Here is a 25,435-nt window from a genome sequence, read left to right on the forward strand (position 1 = left end):
GAAGGGTGTATCATTTGAGATTGTAAGAGGTGTGATGGCGAAGGTAAAGTTATTTGATGGAGTGGATGCTACTGTTTATTGTGCGACAAAAGAAATCGGTTCGAGACATGATACATTGTCAGAAAATATCGCTGGCATGCCTGATGTTACATGCATTGCATTACATTGCATGTTACTGTGTTATCTAGGGATGAGATCGATGAACGATATGATCGCCGAAGACGACGTAAAGAAGAGAGGGATAGTGTAAGGTTGTCTACTCCTGCGAAGGGGCGACTTTCTATTACGCCTATCTCCACTCCTCAAAGTATTAGAACGGTTCAGAAGAAAAAAAGTATTGCAAAAAATCTTGACGAAAGGTCAGCAGAAATCGAACGTATGATTAAAGACACGAAATTAAGCGATGGTGAAGATGACGACGTAATAGATCAATCTGATAATGAATTAGGCTCGAATGACGAAGATGAAGAAGATGAGGATTCTCCTGACGTACTGGAGCAGTTGAAGTCGTGCGCTGGCCTTGAGTATACCATTCTAGATGCGGACGTACCGAACTACGTAGTGGCCCAACCACCTGTAAAAGATGCATGTGTAGTTGTTCAGATGTCAGACCAGCGACAACCGATAACCGCCGAAGATGTGAAAATCACGCCACACTGGCCGGATGCCAACCGTGAAGGGTTATTGGCTCTACTTAATCGATATCGAGATGCTTTTGCAAAAAATATTCACGAGTTGGGTTGTACAGACGTGTTAAAAATGGATATAGTTGTTGCTAATGGTGCAGAACCGGTGAACGTTCGTCCATACCGAACCTCTCCCACGGACCGTCAGACTATTTCTACGATCTTGGACGAGTGGAGAAGGGCCGGAATAGTTAGTGATTCAAACTCGCCGTACGCAAGTCCCGTACTATTGGTAAATAAGTCATCCGGAGATAAACGATTATGTGTCGACTACCGCAGACTTAACTCGCTAACAGTCGTACCGCCTTACCCGATGCCAGACGTGGATGAGCAACTCGGAGCTCTGGCAGGTGGTACCATTTTTACTACACTGGATTTGTCAAATGGCTTTTTACAAATTTCGTTGACCGAACAAGCAAAGGACAAGACAGCTTTTGTTACAGAGAATGTCACCGCCCGCTTTGAAAGAATGCCTTTTGGGCTCAAGGGCGCTCCGGGCACTTTTCAAAAGTTGATGAACTTAGTGTTCAAGGACTTGAAAGAAGCAGGCCTAGTAAATACCTATTTGGACGATATTATTATCCCTTCAGCTAGTTGGGAAGATTTGATGCGAGATCTACCAAAAGTGCTCGAGGCTTTAGTAAAGGCACAGCTTACCTTAACACCAGCCAAGTGCAACTTTGGAGCAGAACAATTGGATTATTTGGGATACCGGATTTCGAAAGGCGTGGTGAAGCCAGGCCGTAAAGTAGAAGCGATCGCAAACTTCCCCACACCTAAAGATGCTCATGAAATACGCCGTTTTCTTGGACTGTCGGGCTATTTTAGGAGGTTTATTGTGAATTATGCGATAGTGGCGGAACCGTTGACGCGACTGACGGAAAAAGATGTGCCGTACCAGTGGGGGCCAAGTCAGGAGACTGCCTTCGAGAACCTGAAGAAGATACTTAGTTCGGAACCGGTTGTGCGTATGTATGATCCGTCTGCTGCTGTCATGGAGGTACATACAGATGCCAGCAGTAAAGCACTTTCAGGTATACTGTTATAAGGGCCGCCCTCGGGCCTTAAGTTGTACATACATTACTTTTAAACATAAACAAAAAAAAAATACAATGAGGGATGTACCCTAAACAATCTAGGCCTATAAGGCTATAACCAATTACAATATTAAAGGAACATCAGTGTAAATAAAAAATAAATAAATTTTAACATATCATCTAACATAACATTAATGTTTTAACATATCATTAAATCATAGCTTTTAACATAATTTTATTATAGCATAACATTAACTTTTAACATAATATCGTTATAACATAACTTTATTAAAATTTAATAGTAGTTGTAGTAGCAAGGAGAGGTTAAAAAAAAATATATATACACAAATGGGTTAAGCTTGTCCAAGCCTCACCATACTAAACTCATCACTGTGCTACTTGGTTACAAAATCTTTTAAGTACTCAGGTGCCTTTCTCACTCGTTGGCCCCTGACCACACATGGGTCCTCCGTTGTCGTCAACATTGGTTCTGGTGTCTTTGCTTCACTGTCGGCGTCATGGTGCGGCACCTCCTTCATGTCGCTGACTGTTGACATCTGCCCTGTACTACCTTTATCGGCTAGGGTTGCTTCGTCGCTGTCCTCATCACTGGTTTCGAACACCAACTCCTCGCCCTTCTTGTAATAATTAACATGTGACAGTGTTAACCATGTTCTACCTACCAGAACATCCACTGGTATCACGTTGTCTGGCACAACGATCGCTTCGTGGTCGTGACCTGTGACACCGTCTACACAGTTACGTCCAATACTGTCTCACCGATCGCGGTGGCGCCCGGTCGCGAGGTATCGCCCATCGTGTACAATGCTGTCCTCTTCGGGTGCATCACTGCTCGGCAACGTTCTGCGGCGGTTTTACGTACCAACACGTTGGAACAGCCAGAGTCTATGAGTGAAAGCTGATTTATCATCATTTTCCTCGCAAAATAAATGTATAAAAATAATAAATAATATGTGTAAGACACCTACTGTGGTATCTAATACAAATTTTCAACTGTCTTTAATTCTAATTTCTAATTACTATTCTTTCTCTCGATAATTTGTTTCTTAACAAGTAATCTAACTACTGATAATTACTGAAATTTGAATAGATGAAATTAAAATCTAACGAATATCTTCATATTGTGAATTTATCCAACCATGATCATTGATCAAAGGTACGAGAAATGTCTCCGATTCGGCCATGTCCGATCCGCTAAATAATATGCAATGCATAATATTATTATATTATAGCCGTAAATTTAGTTAGGATAAAAGTTGACAGGAATGTACCTTGAGGGAGGGGGCGTGAGACACAAAGTTTAGTGGCTAAATCGGGACTAAAATTTTGGCTTAATCGTTTATTTTTCGTGATGTTCTTCAATAATTTCAAATATTTGATTGTAATAGTATTTAAATTAATATTATCATAATGAGTCAATTATTGCAATAACATTATTTTTGAGTTTTTTTATTAGATATAAAACAGTATAAAATCAATTTTAACCCACTTTACTAATTAATTAGTACAAATGATAACAATTTAATGAAACCATTTTTTTTGTTACCTATGCATTAACCATTAATTTGTTTTAAAATTATTATGCATACCTATAACTTATAAGATATAACGTTAAATATTACTAAAATGAAAAATGGTAAATACATCTAAGAATTATGTATTATATGAACAAAATTCACATAGAAATGTAACATGATATATATCTTCATGATTCTTTGTTAATACTAGCACAGGCCTCGGGTGACAGGGGTGAGGGGTCCAGAGTTGCATATATTATAAAGCTTTACGCTCCGCCTGTGCCTACGCCTACGGTTATAGTCTTAGTCCGTAGACTTATTGATAATTAACACAAAACCATAATATGTTTATTTTAATCAATTTTTATTTACGTAAGTACCTAATTTTTGATTGTTCTGTACAGTTTTATCAACGATAAATATCCTAGATATAATGTGTCGAACTAGTCAATCGAAATATTTACTTATTTTGAAATTACCACGAGAGACGAGACTCAATCTGAAACTAGAAAAGCTGCTACAAATTTACGTAAATTTTATTACAAAGACCTAGATGAATTTTCTGATAATTAATTATACATTTTTATTGCATCATTTTTTTTATAAAAATTGTAAAATATAAAATGCTTATACCCGTCAACAATTTGATAAAATTGAAAAAGTCTTTTCATTCTTTGACTGCTGCAAAGTAAATTTATTTATGCATTCAAACATCTCTACGTTTTTTCAATAGGACCTTTGAAAGTCCGAAGTAGATAGGTTCTTAAATTTTTGTAAGATGTATTGATGTATAGTTATTTCATGTCCATCAATTGATTTTGAATAGTTAAAAACTTTGAGGAGAAATCTCATGATTTTGTGAATATCCATTGTTTGATATTCATGATGTACCTATTATATTGTGATGTTAAAATACGACACTGAATACAAGTAACAAACCATATCAATGGAAATAAGTAATAATTGTATAATAACCATTAATTATATAGAATCAATGGTAATAACTAATAGATATTCTTTACAGTTTGCATCACCATTCACCAGGATGCTCTAAAATAGTAAAATGAAGTGACTTCTATCACATTATAGTAAAAAAAGCTAGATTTATCTAATACTGGCAGCTTACAGACATGTGTAATTACCAACAAAATATAAAGGAACTATTATGTCTTAACAATTTAAACTAAGCTACTTCAAAAATTGTATGACCTAATTATAGATAATAGATATTAGGTACACAATTTCCTTTCAATAAAAATTATGCATTTTCATTTAAGCTATCATCCTATAGTCTTTTGTTACTGTATTTACATCATATTAAAGAAGTTAAAATTAAAAATGTGACTTTTCAAAAGTCTATGAAAGAACATGGAGCCTTATTTAATAATAAATATCTATAATACAAAAAAAAAATATTAATAAAATAATCGATAAATCAAATGTAAGAAAACAAAATTAAAGTATATCACAATATTATAAATAAAATAGGATTAATATTTTAAATAAAATATTGCTACAATTTTGACATTTTAAGATATTTAATCTTGAAAGATAATTTAAAATATAAATAACATTATTATACTTCAATATGAAGATGAAAAATGAAAATAATAACCAGTGGTTAAGGTTCTTTAAGCCTTTCATACATTTTAAACCATATTCTATTTAAGTTAAAAAACACAGTCGGCGGCTAACTTGTGAGCAGGGATAGGACAATACTACATGGCAAGTATAAAGATAGTTGACTTAGTGGGGGTGACAGATGTTGTTTGACTGCTAAAGACAGTGGTTTTATTATTTTGAGAGAGTATATAGTCACCAGTTTCTACGAGACAATGAATAATAATATACTGCTCTGTAACTATTTTCTATTTTAAAATATCATAGTAGATTGTTTTAGTGATTTAATATCTATGAATCTATATTTACACAATATAAGTGTTTAATTTAAAACAGTTAATTACAATTTTAAACAAAGAACCAAAATAAATATTAACTTCCTTTAACATTGAAAAATATAGTTTTTAGGTACAATGAGTTTTTTTTACAACTTTTAATAATTTGTAACATTTGTACTTAGAAAAAAATTGATATTTTTTTGTTCATATTTCATATACTATTATACAAGTCAGACTAGTAATGCATACAATATTTTCTTTAGTAATATTATACATATAACTTGGCGTATGGTTCAAATCATTTGGTCCAATGAATATTAAAATTCTAAAATTCTTTATATCTAAAAAACAATAAATTAATATATGTATTGTATATTTGGCACATGGAATACTTGAACAAATTTTTCATATTCATAATACCGTTATCATTGATTTTACAAAAATTAAATTATAAAATCAATATATATATATATATAAAAAATATGAAGATAATAATATAAAAAGTGATGTAATAAAATAACTATTAATAAAAAATAAATTCACAAATAATTTAAATTTGGAATGTAATATTAAAATACTGATATAGAATGTTTGAGATTCCAAAATTATGTTGAGTAAAGCTGTATTTGGGTATCGTTGTAAAACATTTCTCACCGGTTATCAATAGACTTATCCACTTTGAAAAACGACAGAGTACCCATAATTAATGTGATCACTAATAAGGTTAGTTGAACATACATTCCAAAATGATTACTGTAGAAGAAACTAATAGCAGCGGCTATCGACTAAAATAAAATAATATTAAACATAAGAATAATTTAAAAATCACAATATTTGACTGTATACAGAGTGATTCAACAAGCATGCTCATCTCTATTTTATCTATAATAACTAATTCATTCAAATAATTAAGATTTTTTGTACTACTTAAAGTGTTCTGTGGGTTATGTAATAGAAACTTCTCCCCCTATTTAATTAGTAGACAATTTTGTTGAACATATTGTTGCATTTAGTTCAAAATTTGAATGAGTAATTTCTGTTAATAAAATATTTATCACAGTTCAAAAAAATGATTTTACATAAATATAAAATATAAGTAATATTGGACAACAAAGGCAGATTTCCTATTAGGCAGTGTAGACAGCTGTCTATGGTGGAAAATTCTGTAGCTATTAAAATACATAATTCTTATGGAAAAATAATGGAAAATTAATTACTTTATATTTATGAAAAATATAAATATAATAATTCATAGTATATTTGTGTGTGTGTATATAATATATATATTTATAAATGTATATGATATGTCTATTTTGATTTATTATAGTAAATCCATAAAAATTATCCACAAGTCGTATTGTATAGAAAACAGTTTTTGATAAATGATAATACTAAATTTAACATGTTGAGCTTCACTTGTACAGTTGGCGTAGAGTTGGCAACATCGCGTTAAAAACAAACACACGGCTACACTATACTACTAATTCAACAATCTTAGCAGTATTGATGTTATCATGAATTGTCTTTTTCAAAGGGTAAAAATAAAAACAATAACAATAGTCAAAAACTTAAATTGGTAGTAATTATTATAATATTTTTCATTTGTCTAGTTTGTGTTTGTGAGATTGTGGCGAGTATGGTTTGTCCAAGTATTTTACAAATCAACAAGAAACAACCTAGGTACCGAGTGCTAAGAAAATATTTTAAAACTTTTTAAGACAAAATAGTTAAGTTAAGAATTGTTATACACAATTATTTATAATTTATTACTTATAACGTTTCAAACAATGGTATTAATTTTGTTTTATTTATAATGGTTAATAATTCATAAAAATTACCAATGTATGTTTTTATTAAAATTTATATTAAGTAGGCTAAATAACTAAAAGTGAGAAAAATATTTTCAAAATTCAAATAGACTTAGATGCTGTCTATTATATTTAATAGGTATTTAGAGTATTTTGGAAGGGTTATTATATATAATGTATTCACCCGTTTTGGTAGCAGACATTTTTTAGTGCCTATCAACACAAAAAAAAAGATAAATCTAATTAATTTGATCTAGAATTAACTGTCCTTGGACAGTTTACACATTTTAATTAATAAGGAGAACATTTACTGTGCAACGTTGTTTTCAATTATTTGATATCACAAATAGAAAAAAAGTTCTTATTGTTTCAAAATTCATTATTTTTGCGTTTTTTAAAATCGAATAACTTTTTTTTCAGTTCTAATATCAAAAAAATAAAAACAACATTGCACAGTCGAAATTCCCTTTTATCTGTGGTGAGAATTTCGTTTCTTAGTTATGACTTCAGTCTTCTCGGTTCTTTCCCGCGCTAAACAGTTTTTGCAATTTACATACTTGTAAGACGGAGACAACTCATGCGGGTGTAGCGTTCTCTTAATAGCTGCATTATTGAAGAAAATAAGGGTAGTGAGCATATTTTGTAGAGCACTCTGTATAGTGAATATCACAATTAACTGTTCAACAAAAATGTATACCTGCATAAATTTAAATAAGGCCATAGCTGGAGCACTATTTTCAGAATATCTTTGTCCAATTACATTGTAAATTTGAGTATTGAAACAACTATCGCCAAAACCCAAGAGAAAACTGCAGAAAATTGCTAGGTACTGACTAGAAAAAAATGTATATATATAAATTATGTCAAGTTATTGATATTGAAATTAATAAAGAAACAATTAATATTACTTCGGTTCAATAAATGACTTGGCAGTTGTATCGCCAAATGGTGATTCGTCTGGTAAATTTATAAATATCAAACCGTATGCAATAATATTTATAATGAAACCAAGAGCAACCACTGCTGAATGACTAAATCCTTTGGATTCAATGTTGTTTTCAGAAGTTTTTTTACCCAAAATGCTGAACAGAAAACCTCCTACAAAAAATTGTAATGTATTGTAATTGTAGAAGCAATTGCTACATTTATTTAACCTAAAATTTCGCCAACACCAATCAAGATTCCTGATAAACCCACAAGCTGTTTACTGTTGGTCCCCATATTTGTGGTGAATCCAATACTTGAACTATAGACACCACTGTAAAATGATAAATGTAAACCTATAAAAAAAATCACAAAACAATTAAGTAACAAGCATATATTATGCTACTAATAATTAATTTTTAATAATTTTTCCACTTACCAGTAAAAAAAAATGACATGTTTAATAAACACATATCTTCAGTTAGGAAAAGAGACAGAGAATTTTTTATTTCTTGAATAGGTGATAAAGTCTCTCCTCGTTCATTTTCAGTTCCTTCTGAACTTACAGGAGATCGTAAAAGTAAAAATAATAATGTTCCCAAAAAACATACGGCTATGAGAACAGTGAAGACTAATGTTCTTGTTGATTCATCCAAATGATTTTTATCATGAAGAGCAAAAAACACAAATGTATTTCCTAAAAACATACTGAAACCAAAACAAACTTAACTATATTTATATATAATAATACTATTAATACTAGTATAACTAATAGTTAAAATACCTCATTTGTAACAACGCCCAAAATACTCCAGAGTTTCTGGACATAGTAGAAGAATCAGAATTTAATGTTAAATATGCTCCTTGCCCAGTCCAAATAACTGAAGCACCAAAGCCAATAACTGCAGACATGAAATAAAGTAGAAAGGTAGTTGGCCAGAGAAATGATACTAAGAACATCCTAGAACAAAATGTTTATTTAGTACAAATTAATTATAAGACACAACACTACATTATTTGTAAGAAAGTACAAACGTGTAACAGCATGATCCTATAAACATAGCTAATCTAGAACCTGCAAAACTGACAATTGATGGAGATATCCAATTACATAAAGCAAACACAACATAGATAATGGACAAACTAGTATATCCATCACCAGTAAATGAGGGATAGTCATTTTGAATGCTTTTTAGTATAGTTTTCTAAAAAAAAAAATTTTAATAGTATAAATAAACATAAAACAATATTTAATATACACAATAGTTTAATGAAGGTTAATATGCTATTATATGGATACCTACTGACTACTTTTTAGTTTTGTAATATATGTAAGGAATGTAAATGTGTAAATTAAATATTTTTATTTGATACCTACATGCTTACATAATTACTAGATACCTAGTGTGTATATAAATAGTATATGTATAGATCTCAAATCCAGATTACTTGTATACTACAGTAGAACCTCATTAATCCGGACTAATTGGGGCTCTAGGTTGTCCAAATTAATGAAAGTCCGGATTAAACAAAATAACCAAAAATCGTAAATTATAAACTTATAAAAATGTTATTGCATATTTTATTAAACCATATATTATAATTATATTATTTAAAAAAATAGTAGATAATTGGTATTGATAAATATGTTATCGCAATAACCTGCATTTATGGGAAATGTGTAGAACTCGTTTTCATGTTTATTTTAATCCAGGGGGAAAACTAGCGTAATTTCTTATTTAAGTATTATAAACGGCTGTCCGGATTAAGCGAAGTCCGGACTAATGAGGTCCGGATCAATGAGGTTCTACTGTATTATTCTAATTCTTATAAATATTAAGGCTCAAAGATTTCAAAATGGAATCCTAAAGGTTATGATCAATGTTAGTTATTAGCATATTGGTCTTTAAATAGCAACTGTAAACTTTAAAGCAACCTACATATTACTTCTCAAGTTTATTGAAGCATATATTTACTAAAAATGTTGTGACTTTATCACTGTAAAAATTTATAAAATGATTTTATGTTTGTGCACTTTAAGAATTAAACAATAATCTAAAAATATAAAATTCTTCTAAAAAATCATAAATTCTTATAGGTATGCAACAGCAATATATTGGGATGATTATTTAATAGGTGTACTTAATTTTATAACAGACTTTTAAGTTTTCTTTTTTCTAAAATTTATAATTTATCATCAAAATTAAATGATATATAACATTATTTTTTGATAGTTTGATAATTTACATTTTACAGAAGCGGTACTATATAGCTTCATGTAAAAGTGTTTTTAAATGAAAAACAATCATCCTCAAATGTTCGAAAACATACTTCAATTTTAACAAGTAATAATATTAGTAGTTATTTACTTCAATATTTCCCATGGTTTGAAATGCAGTGAAAACAAACATGAAGGCCAAGCCTAACAGGCTTACATTTAATAGCCTTTTATCCATCTTGTTTGGTTTTTAATGGCCAACTTGTTTTTGAGCGTCTGTAAATATTAATATCAATACAATATAATACATATTTATTTACTTAATTTTAGTTTGAATTAAACATTTTTTTATACCAACAGTATCCTGGAGAGTGCCTAAAATCATGAGTAAAATCATATTCCTTATAGGTAGGGATAAATACATAGCCTTATAAATATGGGTAGATAAATGTCAGATAAGCATACAAGATTTAACCCAAAACGAAAGAATTCCGAACTATTTTTTTTTAAATTATCCAATAATACTTCATGTAAAATAAAGTCAGTAGATTTCACAAAGTCCAAAAATATTTTTCAAATTATATCTTTACCTTTTGTCAAGAGAATTGTAAAGTAAATTAAAATCTTGACTGCCTTGTCTGCCTATATGTTTTTAAATCCAAATTAAAATTAATTTAGTTCTGTTTTCCATAGTAAATTTATCTAAGATTAATCATATAGGACCTGACAGTTCCTCTTAAACCCGTTTTATAAACTGGAGTAATTAACAATTCTTTGAATATTTTTGAAAATACACCATTTATTAAAACATAAAATTGTATTGATGATGGATCTGTTAAAATACTATAATCCTATATGCATCCTAGCTGGTGATGCATCATTTATCAATTTTGTATTACAGTCATTAGTTAATTTTCAGAGATCCATTTATATAATTATGTTACCTAAGAATCTATGTTTGAATGCGAGTTTTTTACAAAAGTTAAAGTTTTTAGCAAGTTTTGCATATATAATATAGCATGAATTAAAAACACTCATAACTCACTTGAAAACTGAAATCATTGTAAACAAAACCACATACAAACACAGATAATGTACTTACCATCAAGTTTCATATGATTTATTCTAATTTTAAGACTTACCTACAAAGCTACACATGATTTTCTGAGTGTAGATTTGTTATGTTACGCATTTGTAAGATAGAGACTATAAAATATGCTAGTGTTACATCCTCTTAACCACTTGTCCAATAATATACTAACTTTAAGTAATATCTATTGGACAACTTGTAATTTAATTTTTATAAGAAATATGAATTTTTTACATACTTTATTTATATATTTGTTATAGTAATTACATAATTTTATGTCAAATTTTTTTAGTGTAATTTTACATATTTTTATCTCTTGTCCTAAATAGAATTCAATAAACTAGTAATTTTCCAAGGTTAGGTTTTTTTGTTTGTTTGATGAATTATAATTATTTTTTGTTATAATTAAGCGGTATTTAGATAATTATATATTTTAAATTTAATAAGTCGTGAAATAACATTGTAATAAAATTTAATAACTTCATGTTTATTATTATTTTCCAATTGTCTTTTTTTTTTTAACACAGGTACATATAAGTTCAACTTCTATATAATTTTACTGTAGAGCAGTTTTGTTTATTTCTTATAATTTCTTAATTCATTACAATTATACCTACTTTTCATAAGTATCTAGACAAGAACTACTTTTATAACTTACTCTGATACCCGACTTGGTACCCATGGAAATGTATACAAAAAAACCTATTTGAAACATTCAATTTAAATACTTAATTTTGTTTTAAATCATTTTTATCAAAAATCTTTTCTGCTTTTAATATTTAAATACCCTATTAATGTTATCTTGCTTGTTGAAATATTTGTAATAATTTCAATTAGTAATGCTTATTGCACATTTTTTTTTTTTGTATCGATTTTATAAATTCTAGTTTAAAAAATGCCATTATGGACCTACGGCCTTCAACTTTGAGGCAATGTGAAAAAAACAAATATCTCAAAAATCTAAACCTTCCAAAATATTACACTAGAAAACTGATGAATGGTCTACACTATGTGTCAAATCATACACTACACACAGACTTAAAACTCAAAATAATAAAAGACGAAGCAAAAACCTTAAATAAAAGATTCCATTGCCGCCTAAATAATCACCCAAATCAACTTCTAAAAAACTTGGTCACTACCACAATACCTGGGAATCCGGAGACGCTTGAAGCGAAGTGGTGTTGTGATCTCTTAAATTAAATATCAAGCTAACAGAAAGTGTCATCAATGGATGGCTCCTTTCATCAAAATCTCATGACCTGTCAACTTTTATTTGATATTCTTACTGTGTCTAGTATAATTAATGATACAGATTGTTTATTTTTTGTAAAAATTAAAAATTAAAAAAATTAAAGTTTCAAAAATTCAATCAGTTAATTTTTAAATTTAATAAATTCAATATTATGCCCTCTGCATATTGCAATAATTTTAAGTTCAGTCTCCTTACTATTTAAAGTGCCCATTATTAGATTCAGTTAAATTATTAGACCAGTTAAATTTGGCCAAAATATGATGCCAATTTGTTTAGTAATATACATGAAACAATATAAAAATTTGTAAATATCAGTTTAATTTTGACAATTGCCAAAAATAAAGTTAATTACAAGGCATTGAATATAATAATAATATTAGTAATGAAATTTCAATTTCAATAGAAACAATTACATTAAATTACTAGATTTCTCTCTTGTAAGGAAAATAATGGGAAGAATGATATACCTTGACCAGAAGCTGTGACTCTTGCGTTCCGGGTGAGTATTACATATTAAGAAGGAATAAGTAACAATAATATTAACAAATATAACGATTAGAGAACACTAAACAGACGAACAGTAAATACCTACCGAATAAAAGGGGCAACAGGACAAGCTCTGAAACCCGGTAGAAACTGGAAAGTGAAATAATAAATAAATAAATAATACAACATTCAACCGGTTAGTCCGGTTATCACCTATCAGTTTTGTATTTTAACAACACTATGCCATAGTGGCATAGTGGCTAGTGCATACTGCATAGAGCAGCTGGATATTATAATAATATTTAATATTATCTTTTACTGATTCTCAAGTTTCACTGATTATGAATTTTTTATACAGTGTTAACTTTACTGTATGTTAGTAGCGAGTAGTGATTGTAGGCTGTAGCAGCAGCTGCAGCAGTAAGTTGTAGACTGTAGTTGTGGCGGGCCTGGACACTGATAAAAATTAACACGGTAAAGATCATAGAGTAACATAGAGGCGCCGTGCCGCCGTACCATATCTCACTTGTTTACTACATTGAAGCCAAACTACCGGTCATTGACCCGAAAACGTCGACTATTCACAATATGTTCCTCCACCAGGTAGCGGTATAACTATGATATCAGTATTATCATTCCTATTTCCTCTGTGTTACTATATGTAATTTACTTACAAAAATTAAAAACTACAATTTTTTATATTTTACTTTTTACTAAACAAATACATTATACTACATGCAGCATTATGCCTAGTATAATGTATGCGGTAGGTCTAGAAATGAAAAAAGCAAATTTGAAAACATAACATTTCATAGGTAAAACGGACTTAATGTACATAATTAATGTTTTTGTAAATTAACTGAACTTCATTTAATTAATAAAACATCATATTTTTATTTTATAAAATAGATTTCCTGTCAGTGTACCACCTATAAGGGAAAAGTGGAATCAATTTGTTTTACAGAATTCTTTGAATCTGAACAATATAACAAAACATAGTGTTCTTTGTTCAGCCCATTTTCACCCATCTTCATTTCTTGAAAATAACAACAAAATTAAGTTTTTGAAGAAAAATGCTGCACCAACTTTAATAGTTTCTAGAGTTAAATCTGTATGTATCTATAACTAAATCACTATAGTTTCCATAACATTAAAAGTGATTTATTAATAATTTTAAATATATTAGGCTAGGAATGATTATTCAGAAATTGTAGTACCTGCTCCAGAACTAAATTTAGTAGAACAGCAAGCAAATAGTTCAAGTTTTGAAGTTCAAAGAAAATTAGTCAAGGTACACACTAATCGATCAATCTGTTTTTATACATTAAGCCGGGTCCACACGATGATAGTTACTCTCGCAAGAGTCGCTATCGTGATAGTAGCTCTCAACTATCATGCATGTATGATAGTGTGAGAGCTGTTCTCACGATGGTTTGATAGTTACTATTGACATGTTCACACGGCGATAGTATTCGATAGTACTATCACGATAGCAACTATCGCGAGAGTAACTATATATCATCGTGTGGACCCGGCTTATAGCATTGATATAATACATATAATGCAATTCCAGATTTCAACAAGTAATGTATTTGAAGAAGGAATATTGCCTTTAGATGATAGTTCTGAAGTTGACGCATCAATAGACCATACAGTTCATCATGTAAAAATAATTTGTTTCCACTAATGTATAATATACATTTCAATTTATAACAATATTATTAATGTATATAGGATCTAGAAACTACTGCAGAATCAGAGCAATCTTCTAGTTTCAACAATTCAATTACCAATAAACAAGTGATTTCAAAACTATTCTTAATTATTTAAACTTGTTCATGTGTGTTTTTTGTTTTATGTGTTGTGCGGTTGATGGATTCAATTGGAGCAATTTTCTGATTTGATTATTTCAATTACCAATAAACAAGTAATTTTCTTTGACCTTTGTAAAAATGTATCATGCCTATTGTATTATTATTATACATTAATTATTCTACTATTATTTATTATATATTTAAATATTTTGTTCTTTTGTAATATAAATAAATTCACGGTATCAAACATTGTGCACAATATTTTTACCCATTTAAAGTGGTAGCACTGGTCCAAGTCGTCGATCCTCGCCTCAACGCACAGACTTCAGAGTTAGAAACAATTAAATCTTAAAAACAAATGGTACCTAATTATTTTCATTTGTCTCGTTAAAAAACTAAAGTTTACACTTGAACTTGTTCAGTATATCATAATCTTCGACCTCGATTAAAACATTAAGTTATGAATATTTTTTTAATATTATGATGATGAATTATTAAGATTCATTGGTGGCAAAAGTTATCGATAAGTGTATCGTGCTTATTGTTTAATTAATAATTATAAAGTACCTACCAGTAACCTATTGCATATTAACAAATAAATAAATTCATCAAATCCTAGTGATTTATGCCCTATGGAAACGTACGCAGTGCATCTGAATCAAATCAACATACTTACCTATCCATTACATTTTATTTAAGTGCTTAGGATTTTGTCGTTTTACCCAAGCCTCCAAGGTCAGGATTCCAAGCTTATTCTTTGAAAAAAACGGACATTTTAAATCATGACCATACCTGTAATTTACATAGATGTTGGATAATTATTGCAGTTTAGTTAGCACACGATTTTTCTTATGAAACATAATAATATGTACCTTCCACAAGTTAAGAGCAATGTTGTAAAAAAAAAAAGTGCAATCGTTAATTTATTATTCTATTGGAAGATCATTCCATATTGGTTTGCGAGACTTTAGTCGTTGTTGTGGTGGGTTATTTAATGTCTCTTGGATTGGTAAATACCGGGCCATATTGCCATATTGGGATCAAGGCACAGACACCGTACCTATAGGCCACCTAGGGCCTACGATAGTGTTGATCTGGGCCTGATTCCTTGATTATAACGAAAAAAAGGGGAGGGGAAATGTCCGCAATTCTCAGACAAGTATAACATTGCATATTATATGATATATATTATTAATTATAACTATAATATTATATTGGCAACTCGCTTTTCGTGTTTATTCATGGCATAGCACTATTTTAATAGCTATATAAATTTATTTACTGCGTAGTAGTCAACGAAGTAGGTACTGTAGTTGTAGTAGTACGTAAAATTGTTATAATATACTAAGAGCATATTATTATTAATTATAACAAATAATAATCGTTATAAAATCAATAGGATAATGATTAATTTACCTAACACTCGTGCATTTCCGTCAGTAACTATTAATCGTGAAATTATTAATGTAGGTACATTATAATATGACTCATCGATACGTTAATTAACCTACTAAGGTAAATAGTAAATACTATATGGGTAAGTAATAGCAACTAGCAAGTATAAATGTATAATGATATGTATTTATATGTCAATGAATGGCTCAAAACTAAGACTACGATCAACACGTTTCACCTCAATGGTTTAGAGGTTAAAACAATGTTCAATGAAAATGAATTGTTCGGCATGGGAAGAAGCGTCAACACGCGTACATCGACATTTATTATTTATTTGAAAAATGTTTGATCAACAATATAATATTACTAATAATCATCATAAGCATTACGCATAAAATACGATATTAATAAACGGGTAATTATATAATTACTATCGCGTCCGGTGCTCGGTTTCGACGCCGTTTTAAGGACCATTTTAATAGTGGCCGACGAGCAACGCGCTAGCCGTTCACTGCTCAGGTGTTGGGACTGCTGGCCGTTGGGTTGTAGACTAGTCGTCACTCGTGACTCGACACAGTCGACACCGATCACCGTCGAGACATCGACATTACGTGCCCACGTCGGATGTACATCATGTCTGGAGCTGCAGTGACCGAGCGTCAGCGCCCCAAGGCCGTGTACGTGTTCAGCGGAAAGCGGAAATGCGGAAAGGATTACATCACGGACGCGATCTACAAAAGGTGACGACCGCTATATCATTAATCGTTAAGTGATAACATTATTCCAATTATTATATTAAACAGAGCATTAATGGCCTACAACTATAGTCGTCAAATGTGTGATGCCCTTATCGCGCGTTATTAGACGATATTAAACTTAACAAAATAAAACCCATAAGATCACGCCTCGATATCTCATCGTTCGTGTAAAATATTCCATGAACGATAGGTAAATTAAACGATTTCAATGTTCATTATAATCTGGATTGTTTAACATAAATCATAAATGTCATGAATAACCAGATTACCAGAATAACATTAACATTCATTGAATATTCGAATAGGTATTGTTGTTATTATAATCATTGATTATAGCGGTCCCTCCCGCTACCCATGAAACGACAATTATTATATACAGTTTAGCCACCGCCTTTGTATAAAGAGTTGTATTTTTATTGAATTTGATTTCTTATAAATTAATATTATAACGTTAAAATTATTAATCTTTGAACGATATTCCATTAGGCTTTACGTAACATATTAATATTTTATTCATGGTACATTATTATTATATGTACTGATAAGATTTTTAATTTCAATTCTTATCGTCCAGATTATACAATCTGTATTTGTGAGGTTATGTATACAATTCGTATTTTTGTAAATCGAAATTCCCAATATTTAGACTCAATTCTTTAAACATTTATATTATTGCTTTTTTTTTTTTAAAACAGGTTATCGTAATATTTATTCATGTAAATTGTAAATAATTATTCTTATCTATTACTAAATAACTAAATTTACTAGTGTCTATTGTAGTATTGTCTCGTCCAAACAACTTGGACAGTTATAATGTTGTGCAATAAATTACTGAATTTTGCGAGCAAAACTGTTCAAACCGTGTCTGCTAACCGAATAGCTGTTTCTGCTGCATCGAGTTTAAGCGTACGATCGTTTTCAGCACCTATCAGTCAGGAATATGTTGTCGACAATACGATTGCACACAAAACGTTTTCCGACAGTATAATACAAACTGTCAATGAAGCTGTAAAAAACAATAACCGATTGTTTGCTGTCGTACATATATGTGGTAAGCAGTTCAAAGTCACCGACAACGACCTGGTGCTGATAGATGGTTATTGGCCTCCAAATGTCGGGGATCGCATCAAGTTGCAAAAAGTTTTGTTAGTTGGTGGCAAAGATTTTACGTTGATCGGCAGGCCCGTTTTGGATCCAGGTACTGTGCAAGTCACCGCGACAGTGGTCGATAAAGACCTGTCTCACACCAGAACAAACTTCGAACGTATCAAACGTAAACAGTATATGAGAATCAACTTTGTACGAAAAGAAATCACGATGCTCCGGATCAACTCTGTATTTATAACACAAAATATTGATAATAGAAAAGAAGTTCAGGAAATGGGAAGACGTGTAATGTAATCGCAACTTAGATTTTAAATTGTACGAATTGATTGTAGTTAAGATATACCTTTGTATAATAAAATATAATACACTAGACTGTTGTATTACTAATTAATGACATAATGAATTATAATTGGTTAAATATGTTGAATTTAATTGTACTTATATACATTGTTTAAGGGCCATCCTATACTCCCATGATATTAGATACCTAATTTAAAACATCTGCAACTAATAAAAACATTTTAAATTTACTTATAATTTTATAATACGGTTTCATCACAGAGTATAATACTACATTATAACTCATAATAATAATAGTATAGTGTGAAATTTGCGAAAAGTTGAAAAAGTAAGATTTCGTTATCAATCATCATAATTGCTCTTATCACATTATATTTATTCATTCCGTATTTCCGTGGACTTTACGTTTTTACCGTTCATTTTTCTTCGTTCATTCGTTCAACTGTGATATGTTATAGATAACTCAAAGAAACTGAATCATTTTTGTTATTGTAAATTAATTATTCACTATTTATTGCATTTCCACATGTCTTCTGCAACTTTTGGCCAAAAAAGTTTTCAACCAACACCTCCTGAAAAGGGTAGTTTCCCATTAGATCACCAAGGGCAGTGTAAAAAAACTGCTTACAAATATATGTTTTGTTTAAGTGTTAACAACGGGGACAATTCACAGTGTCGTCAAGAGGCCAAAGATTATTTGGATTGCCGTATGCAAAATGATTTGATGGCAAAAGAAGAATGGACTAAACTTGGATTAGCTGACGTCAAAAATACCAACGACAGTACTTAATACAACTTAATAATCATGCCACATGTTCTTATTGCTTGCAGTGCAAGTGTTGCTGCAATCAAAATACCAGATATTATTTCTCAGCTCATTCAAAAAGACATTCACGCAACGTTAGTCGTCACAGAAGCTAGTAAACATTTTTTAGATATTGATAAAATTAAAAAAGATTTAAAAATTAATGTTTATACTGATCAAAATGAATGGGATGCTTGGAAAACTAGAGGGGATCCGGTTTTGCATATAGAACTTTCAAAAAAAGCAGATTTATTGGTACTTGCTCCTTTGAGTGCTAACACTATGGCTAAGATAAATGCAGGAATTTGTGACAACTTATTAACATGCATTGTTAGAGCTTGGAATATTTCAAAGCCAGTATTGTTTTGTCCTTCAATGAATACTCAAATGTGGAATCATCCAGTAACTAAAGATCAATTGGACAAGTTAGAGTCGTGGGGATATTGCCTAATTCCTCCAATTGTTAAGACATTAATGTGCGGTGACCACGGTATTGGTGCAATGGCTGAAGTAGAAACTATTGTAAATCAAATTTTAGAAAAACTTAATAATTTGTAAAATAATTATAAGATACCTAAAAAATTTTTTATTTATAAACTAATGAAATAATAAAAGTTTCCTACATAATGTTGTTGTTAAATGTTTGTTGAATAAAATCTTACTAACCATTTTATGTTTATGTTAATCAATTATTTACACTTAAAAATATTATAGAATTGGATCAGAAAAATGTGTAATAATTCGTCTTTCGGGCCCCATAAAAAAGCACTGGGCCCAAACTAAATCACTTCAATTGGATGAACTTCTCAGTGATGGTGAGATGAAGGAACAACACAGAAAGTCAATGATTGAATGGAGTGAAAATGTACGCTCACATGATAGTGGTTATTTTTGTCGTATGGCAATAGATATGTATGATCAAAGTTAGTATTTTTACATAACACAACTAATCTATAATACATTTAATAGTAAATTCTAAAAAAAATTCATATAATTTTAGACCATTCAAAAGATATATGGATTGTGAGTGATGCTAGAAGAAAAACTGATATTGCATGGTTCAAATCAAATTATAATAATTTAAAACTGATTAGAATCACTGCAGATGAATGCATTAGAAAAGAAAGAGGATGGAACTTTATACAGGGTATTTACCTTTTAAACAGGACTAGTCTCTTGAAAAATCTCTAGTTTTAATTCTTTCTGAATGATGATTGATAATTTTAATAATGTGTGTTGGTAGGTGCTATTGCTACAGTAAAACACTGATTAACTGGACAAAAAAATTAAGATATAAATGTTTAAATTTCATTTAAAAACAAATTTTATTACCTGGCGGCTGTGGCCAATCCATAATTCTATTTATTTTTCAAATATTTTTAGATACGTTAATATTTATTAAAAACTCTATGTAGTCAATTTTTGTATCACTTACTAAGTGTAGCAGGAAGATCTAATAAATTAAATAACTTGTTCTCATCAATATTTTTAAAATTTTTAATTTTAATTTTATAATACTAAAAATTAAATCAGATCGGTGGGTAACACTCCACCTTATATTACGTGTTTAGGATGTAACTGTAATGGATGTGTTAAATTTGGATTCAATAAAATATAAAATCGTTGTATACCAAATATGATTCTGAGTGAAGATGGTCTCTTAGCCAATAATATTAATAGTATATTTTATGATATTGTGATTAAAGTAATTTATTATACTATTAAAAATTTGTACTACAGTAGGTTAAATTTATTTTTGCTGAAAAAAATTGCAATTGAAATTGTCATTGTATTTGTATAAATTATAAAAATAGATTCTAAAAGTATCAAGTACCAATGAATAATATTTATAAATTACATAGATTTAATTACTTATACAGGTATATAAATCATAGAAAAAAAAAATTAAAAACTATTGATTAAAAGAAGTTATTTCATTTGTCAGTTTTCCTGTTACAGTGGCCATGGCTGCTAGCCGTCGAACGTGTCTGAGGCCTCCAACCGGATTTGTGTCAAGGGGCCCCAGTAGTACTTAAAATATAATATTCTACTAAAGTATTTTTTTTTTATCATTTTATGAAATAACATTTTTGGGGGCCTTTCTGAAGAAATGCATCTAGATCTCTTTAAGTACCAGACCGACACTGGTCTGTATACATTGTTTTGTTACAATTTTTTTTGTATTCTGACGACCTGACTACCTCTGACATAAATCAGCTTACTACTATACAATATCATTAATTATGTTTAAAAATATCATTGAATTATTGTAATAGTATGTTTGTTATTATTTTGGCACTGCTAGATTCATAACAAACTAATTTGATTTATTTTTTTATATTAGGAATTCTTTTTCCAGGATTTATATTTTACATACATGATGTTCTTATACATCATACATGTATGGGTATATTATGGTTTGCTATTATGTGTCTTTATGTATATTGTGTATGGAAGTGTAATCAAAAATTTAGATTACTTAAGATAGGTATTAAAAATGTTTGGTGCTATGGTTAATATTCTCACCCCATTATTTTTTGCGTCTTTGGGTAATATTGAATAGAAACAATAAGTTTAGAAAGTATTTTAAAGTATCAACTTACCTATACAGGTATCTAATATAAATAAAATATTGTGATATCAATGTATACCTAATATGATACAATTTTCGGTTTCATCATTCTGGTATGGTGTAAAACTTTTTAATTTTTGATAAATGATTTTTATAAAATAAATCAAATCAATGATTTCATATAATTAATTGCACATAAAGTAATATAGGTGCCACTTTATATTAGTTATCTAATTATTAATAATAGTTGGAAAGGAATCAATAAATCAAATATTAATATTTAATAGTGCATGAAGCTACTTTATTATGTTAACATATGAAGATCAAATATGCATTCCATTATAAATGTATTGGTACCAAAATTGTCAGTTGCTATTTGGGATAGCAATATATTATATTTGCTACTTGTATTATACCTTAATTTTGATACCTACCAATGTTTTTATTTTAGGAGTAGTATTGTGCAAACAGATCCTCCTCTGCTGTAGGTTCTAACCAGGAAAAAAAATGTTTTTATTGTTATTAAACTATTTATATTAAGTTGAATAAAATTATGAAATTTTGGAGATTTTTTATATTGAGTGTTATAATGTCTATACTCTGTTAATTAAATTAACCTAATAGGTAGGTATGTGGTTAAATTAATCATTGAAGAAACCTATTATCAATAAATAGGTATTTAAGTACTACATAGGTTAAATGTAAAATAAGTGTTTAAATATTAAATTATTTAATATGTTTAAGGAAAATGAATAATCATTATTTTTATAATTGAAGCATATGTGTATGGGTTTTTAGGAGTGGACAATGCAACATCAGAATGTGATTTGGATGACCATTTAGAATGGGATTGGGTTGTTGAAAACAACAAATTTAATGATTGCAATGATTTTATAAATGCAATTGTGAACCATGTACAAACAGTTTTATGATATTTATTTTGTTTACTTGAATAGCTTCAATTTATTTTATGCAATATACATAAATTCTATGAACTGGTTAAATATTAAGCTCACTCATAGAGAATATATTTTTTATAATAAATTAATATATTTTTATAATGCATGGTTATACAAATTTACTATAACTTGTTTTTTAATATGGTACTGTATCTAATAAAAATTTTATTTCAATAGAAGTTTATTACTTAATACCTAGTCTGTAATATTGTACAAATACTAAATACAATATTATAAATAAATTACAATAAATAACAACTCTCAAACTATCCTTACCTATTAAATTTCCTCTACAATCCTTTTATCAGTATTATATTAACCACTGATAAACTGATATGAAACTTTAAAAGTAATATCATCAAAATGTTCATGAATCATAACTCATCATTCCTAATCTTAGATCAGGGCCAGTTGAAGCAAAATAGTGTGCTAAGCAAAATTAAATTTGATTTGAAAATGCTGTCCTCCTACTATGCTGACTTATGTCGTCTACCACTTGAGCTGGGATCGTCTTAGATCATATATTAATTATACTATATATCATGATTTAAGATATCTTAAATTCTTAAATCCATAGATGATGTATAGTTATATGTAGTTTGCTTCATTATTATAGTATAAGCATGATGCCTGTATATTTTTCCTATTATATACACTATACAGGGTATAACAGAAAGACTTGACAAAAAAAAAAATTATGTTAATTATACGTTTTTGGCGAAAATTGTTAATATTATATAATAAGTAAATAATTTAAGAAAGATACTCATGTCAGCAATTCTCAAGTCATATTTAAAAAAAAGTTATGTTCCAAATTAATCTAACCAAAAAAATATTGAATTTTAAAAAATTTCTAAAAAAATAAACCACTTGATTTAGATAATGTTTTTGCCATCAAAATTGTTTTTATTAAATTTGAATTTTTAATTTTCAGTACTAAAACAAAAACAAAAAAAATTATTATACCATATGTACCGCTAGCCACTTAATAAAAAAAATTAATCAATAAAAAATAATAATTTGAATAAAAGTTATTTCAAAAGTCAGTTTTATCTGTTACACCTTGTATACAGGATTTCCCACGGAGATTTGACATTCTGACAAATTAAATAATTTTTGTTCTAATCAATATTTTTAAAAAAAAATTTTAAAATTAATGCATGGACACTTGCACTACATTTTTGTTATTTGTTTTTAATTTTTTAATACTGAAAATAAAAATTTAAAAATTGATAAAAAAATTTCCGAAACATTCAATATAACCAATTTGTAAATCTTATTTCGAGAAAAATGTATATGGTAAAAAAAATGTATTTAAGTTAAATTACTGATTTTTTTAAATATCAATATCATCGTTAAGTAAATTACGATCTAGTTTATGTTAGAATCATTATAATTAAAAAAAAATATTTTATATGAACATTTTTAAATAATACCATTTATGCACCAAGGTAAATTTATATTTTTTTAATTTATAATGTTTCTAACATAAGCTAGATCGTAATTTACTTAACGAGAATATTGATATTTAAAAAAAATCAGCCATCTAACTTAAAGACATTTTTTTTACCACAAACATTTTTCTCGAAATAAGATGATTTACAAATCAGTTATATTGAATGTTTCGGAAATTTTTTTATCAATTTTTAAGTTTTCATTTTCAGTAATAAAAAAAAAAAAAGCGGGTAAGTGGGTATCGCACTGCTGTACATTAGGGGGTGGGTGGACCTCTAACTAGGGTACGTTAAATTTGAATGCAATGATAGGTATTAGAGATGGGATGATTCGGTCACTTGAGTGATTCGAATCATTCGAATCGAATCAGTCAAATGATTCGGTCATTTGATTCGTTCGTTTCGTTCATTCGGTCAATTTTACAACGAAAAACAATAGAACGAACTATGAAGTCCTTAATCGGTTTAATCTCCTTAGAGGTTGCTGTTGTTATTATCAAATCATATGTTGTTTTTCCTGGGTTTTTTGGTTTAAATCGATTAATTAAATCGATATCAAGTTTTCAAGATTTTCTACCCAAAAAATAAATTTTTATCGATATTAATTTAAAAAAAAGCGGGTAAGTGGATGTCGCTCTGCTGTACATTAGGTGGTGGGGTGGACCTCTGACTAGGGTAGGTTAGATTTGAATGCAATGATAGGTATCATTGTATACGAAAAACGATTCTAAGCGGAAACAGTTATCTGTCTAGGATATATCAGAGATAATTAAAAATTTTCAAATCTTAGTTTTAAAAAGAAAATTGTTTATGCATTTCTAGCTTAAAATAATTTCCGAATTTTCGTGATTTTTACGTATGTTGTCAAAATTAAAATTTGAATGCTTATAAAAAAAATTGTGACTGCATTTCTTTTATTTTTCAACTGCTATTGTAAAAATATTTTAGGAGCCTTGTATTAAATTTCCAAATCTTAGATATAAAAGGAAAAAGTTTTATGAATTTCTATCTACGATAATTTTAACATTGCCGTAATTTTTACGTATTTAGTCAAAATTTGAACTTTTAATGCTTATAAAAAAAAAAATCGGTTCTATGTATTTTTAATATTTTTCAACTGCTATTGTAACAATATGTTAAGAGAATTGTATTAAATTTTCAAGCTTTTTGACCCAACAAATACATTTTTATCGATATTATAATTTTAAAAAAACTAATAATAATCGAAAATTGTAAATACTTATGAAGTCGAAAAATTTTGAAAATTGCATGATGGATAGAGTATACTTATATAAACATTCGGTGAAAATTTCATGTATCTATGGTCATTT

The 25,435-nt window shown here is 29.1% G+C and overlaps 5 protein-coding genes across 8 annotated transcripts; 4 read left to right on the top strand and 1 right to left on the bottom strand.

The window, feature by feature from the left end:
* Positions 1-5,181: 5,181 nt before the first annotated feature.
* On the bottom strand, positions 5,182-13,209 carry LOC107173295 (UNC93-like protein MFSD11). 4 transcript variants are annotated; one of them, XM_015523781.2, is made up of 10 exons: positions 13,047-13,208; positions 10,261-10,385; positions 8,927-9,096; positions 8,676-8,852; positions 8,331-8,599; positions 8,122-8,247; positions 7,876-8,065; positions 7,665-7,800; positions 5,814-5,944; positions 5,182-5,500 (listed from the first exon to the last, which is right to left on the bottom strand). In XM_015523781.2, exons 2-10 carry the CDS (start codon positions 10,345-10,347, stop codon positions 5,485-5,487), a joined length of 1,302 nt encoding a protein of 433 aa, XP_015379267.2. In that variant the 5' UTR covers positions 10,348-10,385; positions 13,047-13,208; the 3' UTR covers positions 5,182-5,484. The 4 variants fall into 4 exon arrangements, with proteins under 4 accessions (XP_015379267.2, XP_015379266.2, XP_015379268.2 ...); XM_015523780.2 differs by having other exon boundaries at positions 12,922-13,205; XM_015523782.2 differs by lacking the exon at positions 13,047-13,208 and adding an exon at positions 12,350-12,493.
* Positions 13,210-13,281: 72 nt separating this feature from the next.
* On the top strand, positions 13,282-15,001 carry LOC107173273 (uncharacterized). Its single transcript, XM_089218332.1, has 6 exons — positions 13,282-13,311; positions 13,428-13,543; positions 13,850-14,051; positions 14,127-14,231; positions 14,514-14,603; positions 14,675-15,001. The coding sequence occupies exons 1-6, from the start codon at positions 13,282-13,284 to the stop codon at positions 14,768-14,770; spliced, it is 639 nt and encodes a 212-aa protein (XP_089074458.1). The 3' UTR covers positions 14,771-15,001.
* A 2,567-nt stretch (positions 15,002-17,568) lies between these two features.
* Positions 17,569-18,441, top strand: mRpL21 (mitochondrial ribosomal protein L21). Its single transcript, XM_015523786.2, has one exon. The coding sequence runs from the start codon at positions 17,721-17,723 to the stop codon at positions 18,306-18,308; it is 588 nt and encodes a 195-aa protein (XP_015379272.1). The 5' UTR covers positions 17,569-17,720; the 3' UTR covers positions 18,309-18,441.
* A 269-nt stretch (positions 18,442-18,710) lies between these two features.
* Positions 18,711-19,104, top strand: LOC107173301 (cytochrome c oxidase assembly protein COX19). The gene has a single exon (XM_015523789.2). It carries the CDS (start codon positions 18,841-18,843, stop codon positions 19,102-19,104), a length of 264 nt encoding a protein of 87 aa, XP_015379275.1. The 5' UTR covers positions 18,711-18,840.
* A 15-nt stretch (positions 19,105-19,119) lies between these two features.
* Positions 19,120-20,015, top strand: Ppcdc (phosphopantothenoylcysteine decarboxylase). Its single transcript, XM_089220040.1, has 2 exons — positions 19,120-19,641; positions 19,834-20,015. Exons 1-2 carry the CDS (start codon positions 19,120-19,122, stop codon positions 19,900-19,902), a joined length of 591 nt encoding a protein of 196 aa, XP_089076166.1. The 3' UTR covers positions 19,903-20,015.
* The last annotated feature ends 5,420 nt before the right edge of the window (positions 20,016-25,435 follow it).

Source organism: Diuraphis noxia, unplaced genomic scaffold (assembly GCF_037042655.1).
Source record: "Diuraphis noxia isolate RWA-SAM2 unplaced genomic scaffold, SU_Dnox_SAM2 contig0002, whole genome shotgun sequence".
Taxonomy (NCBI): Eukaryota; Metazoa; Arthropoda; class Insecta; order Hemiptera; family Aphididae; genus Diuraphis; species Diuraphis noxia.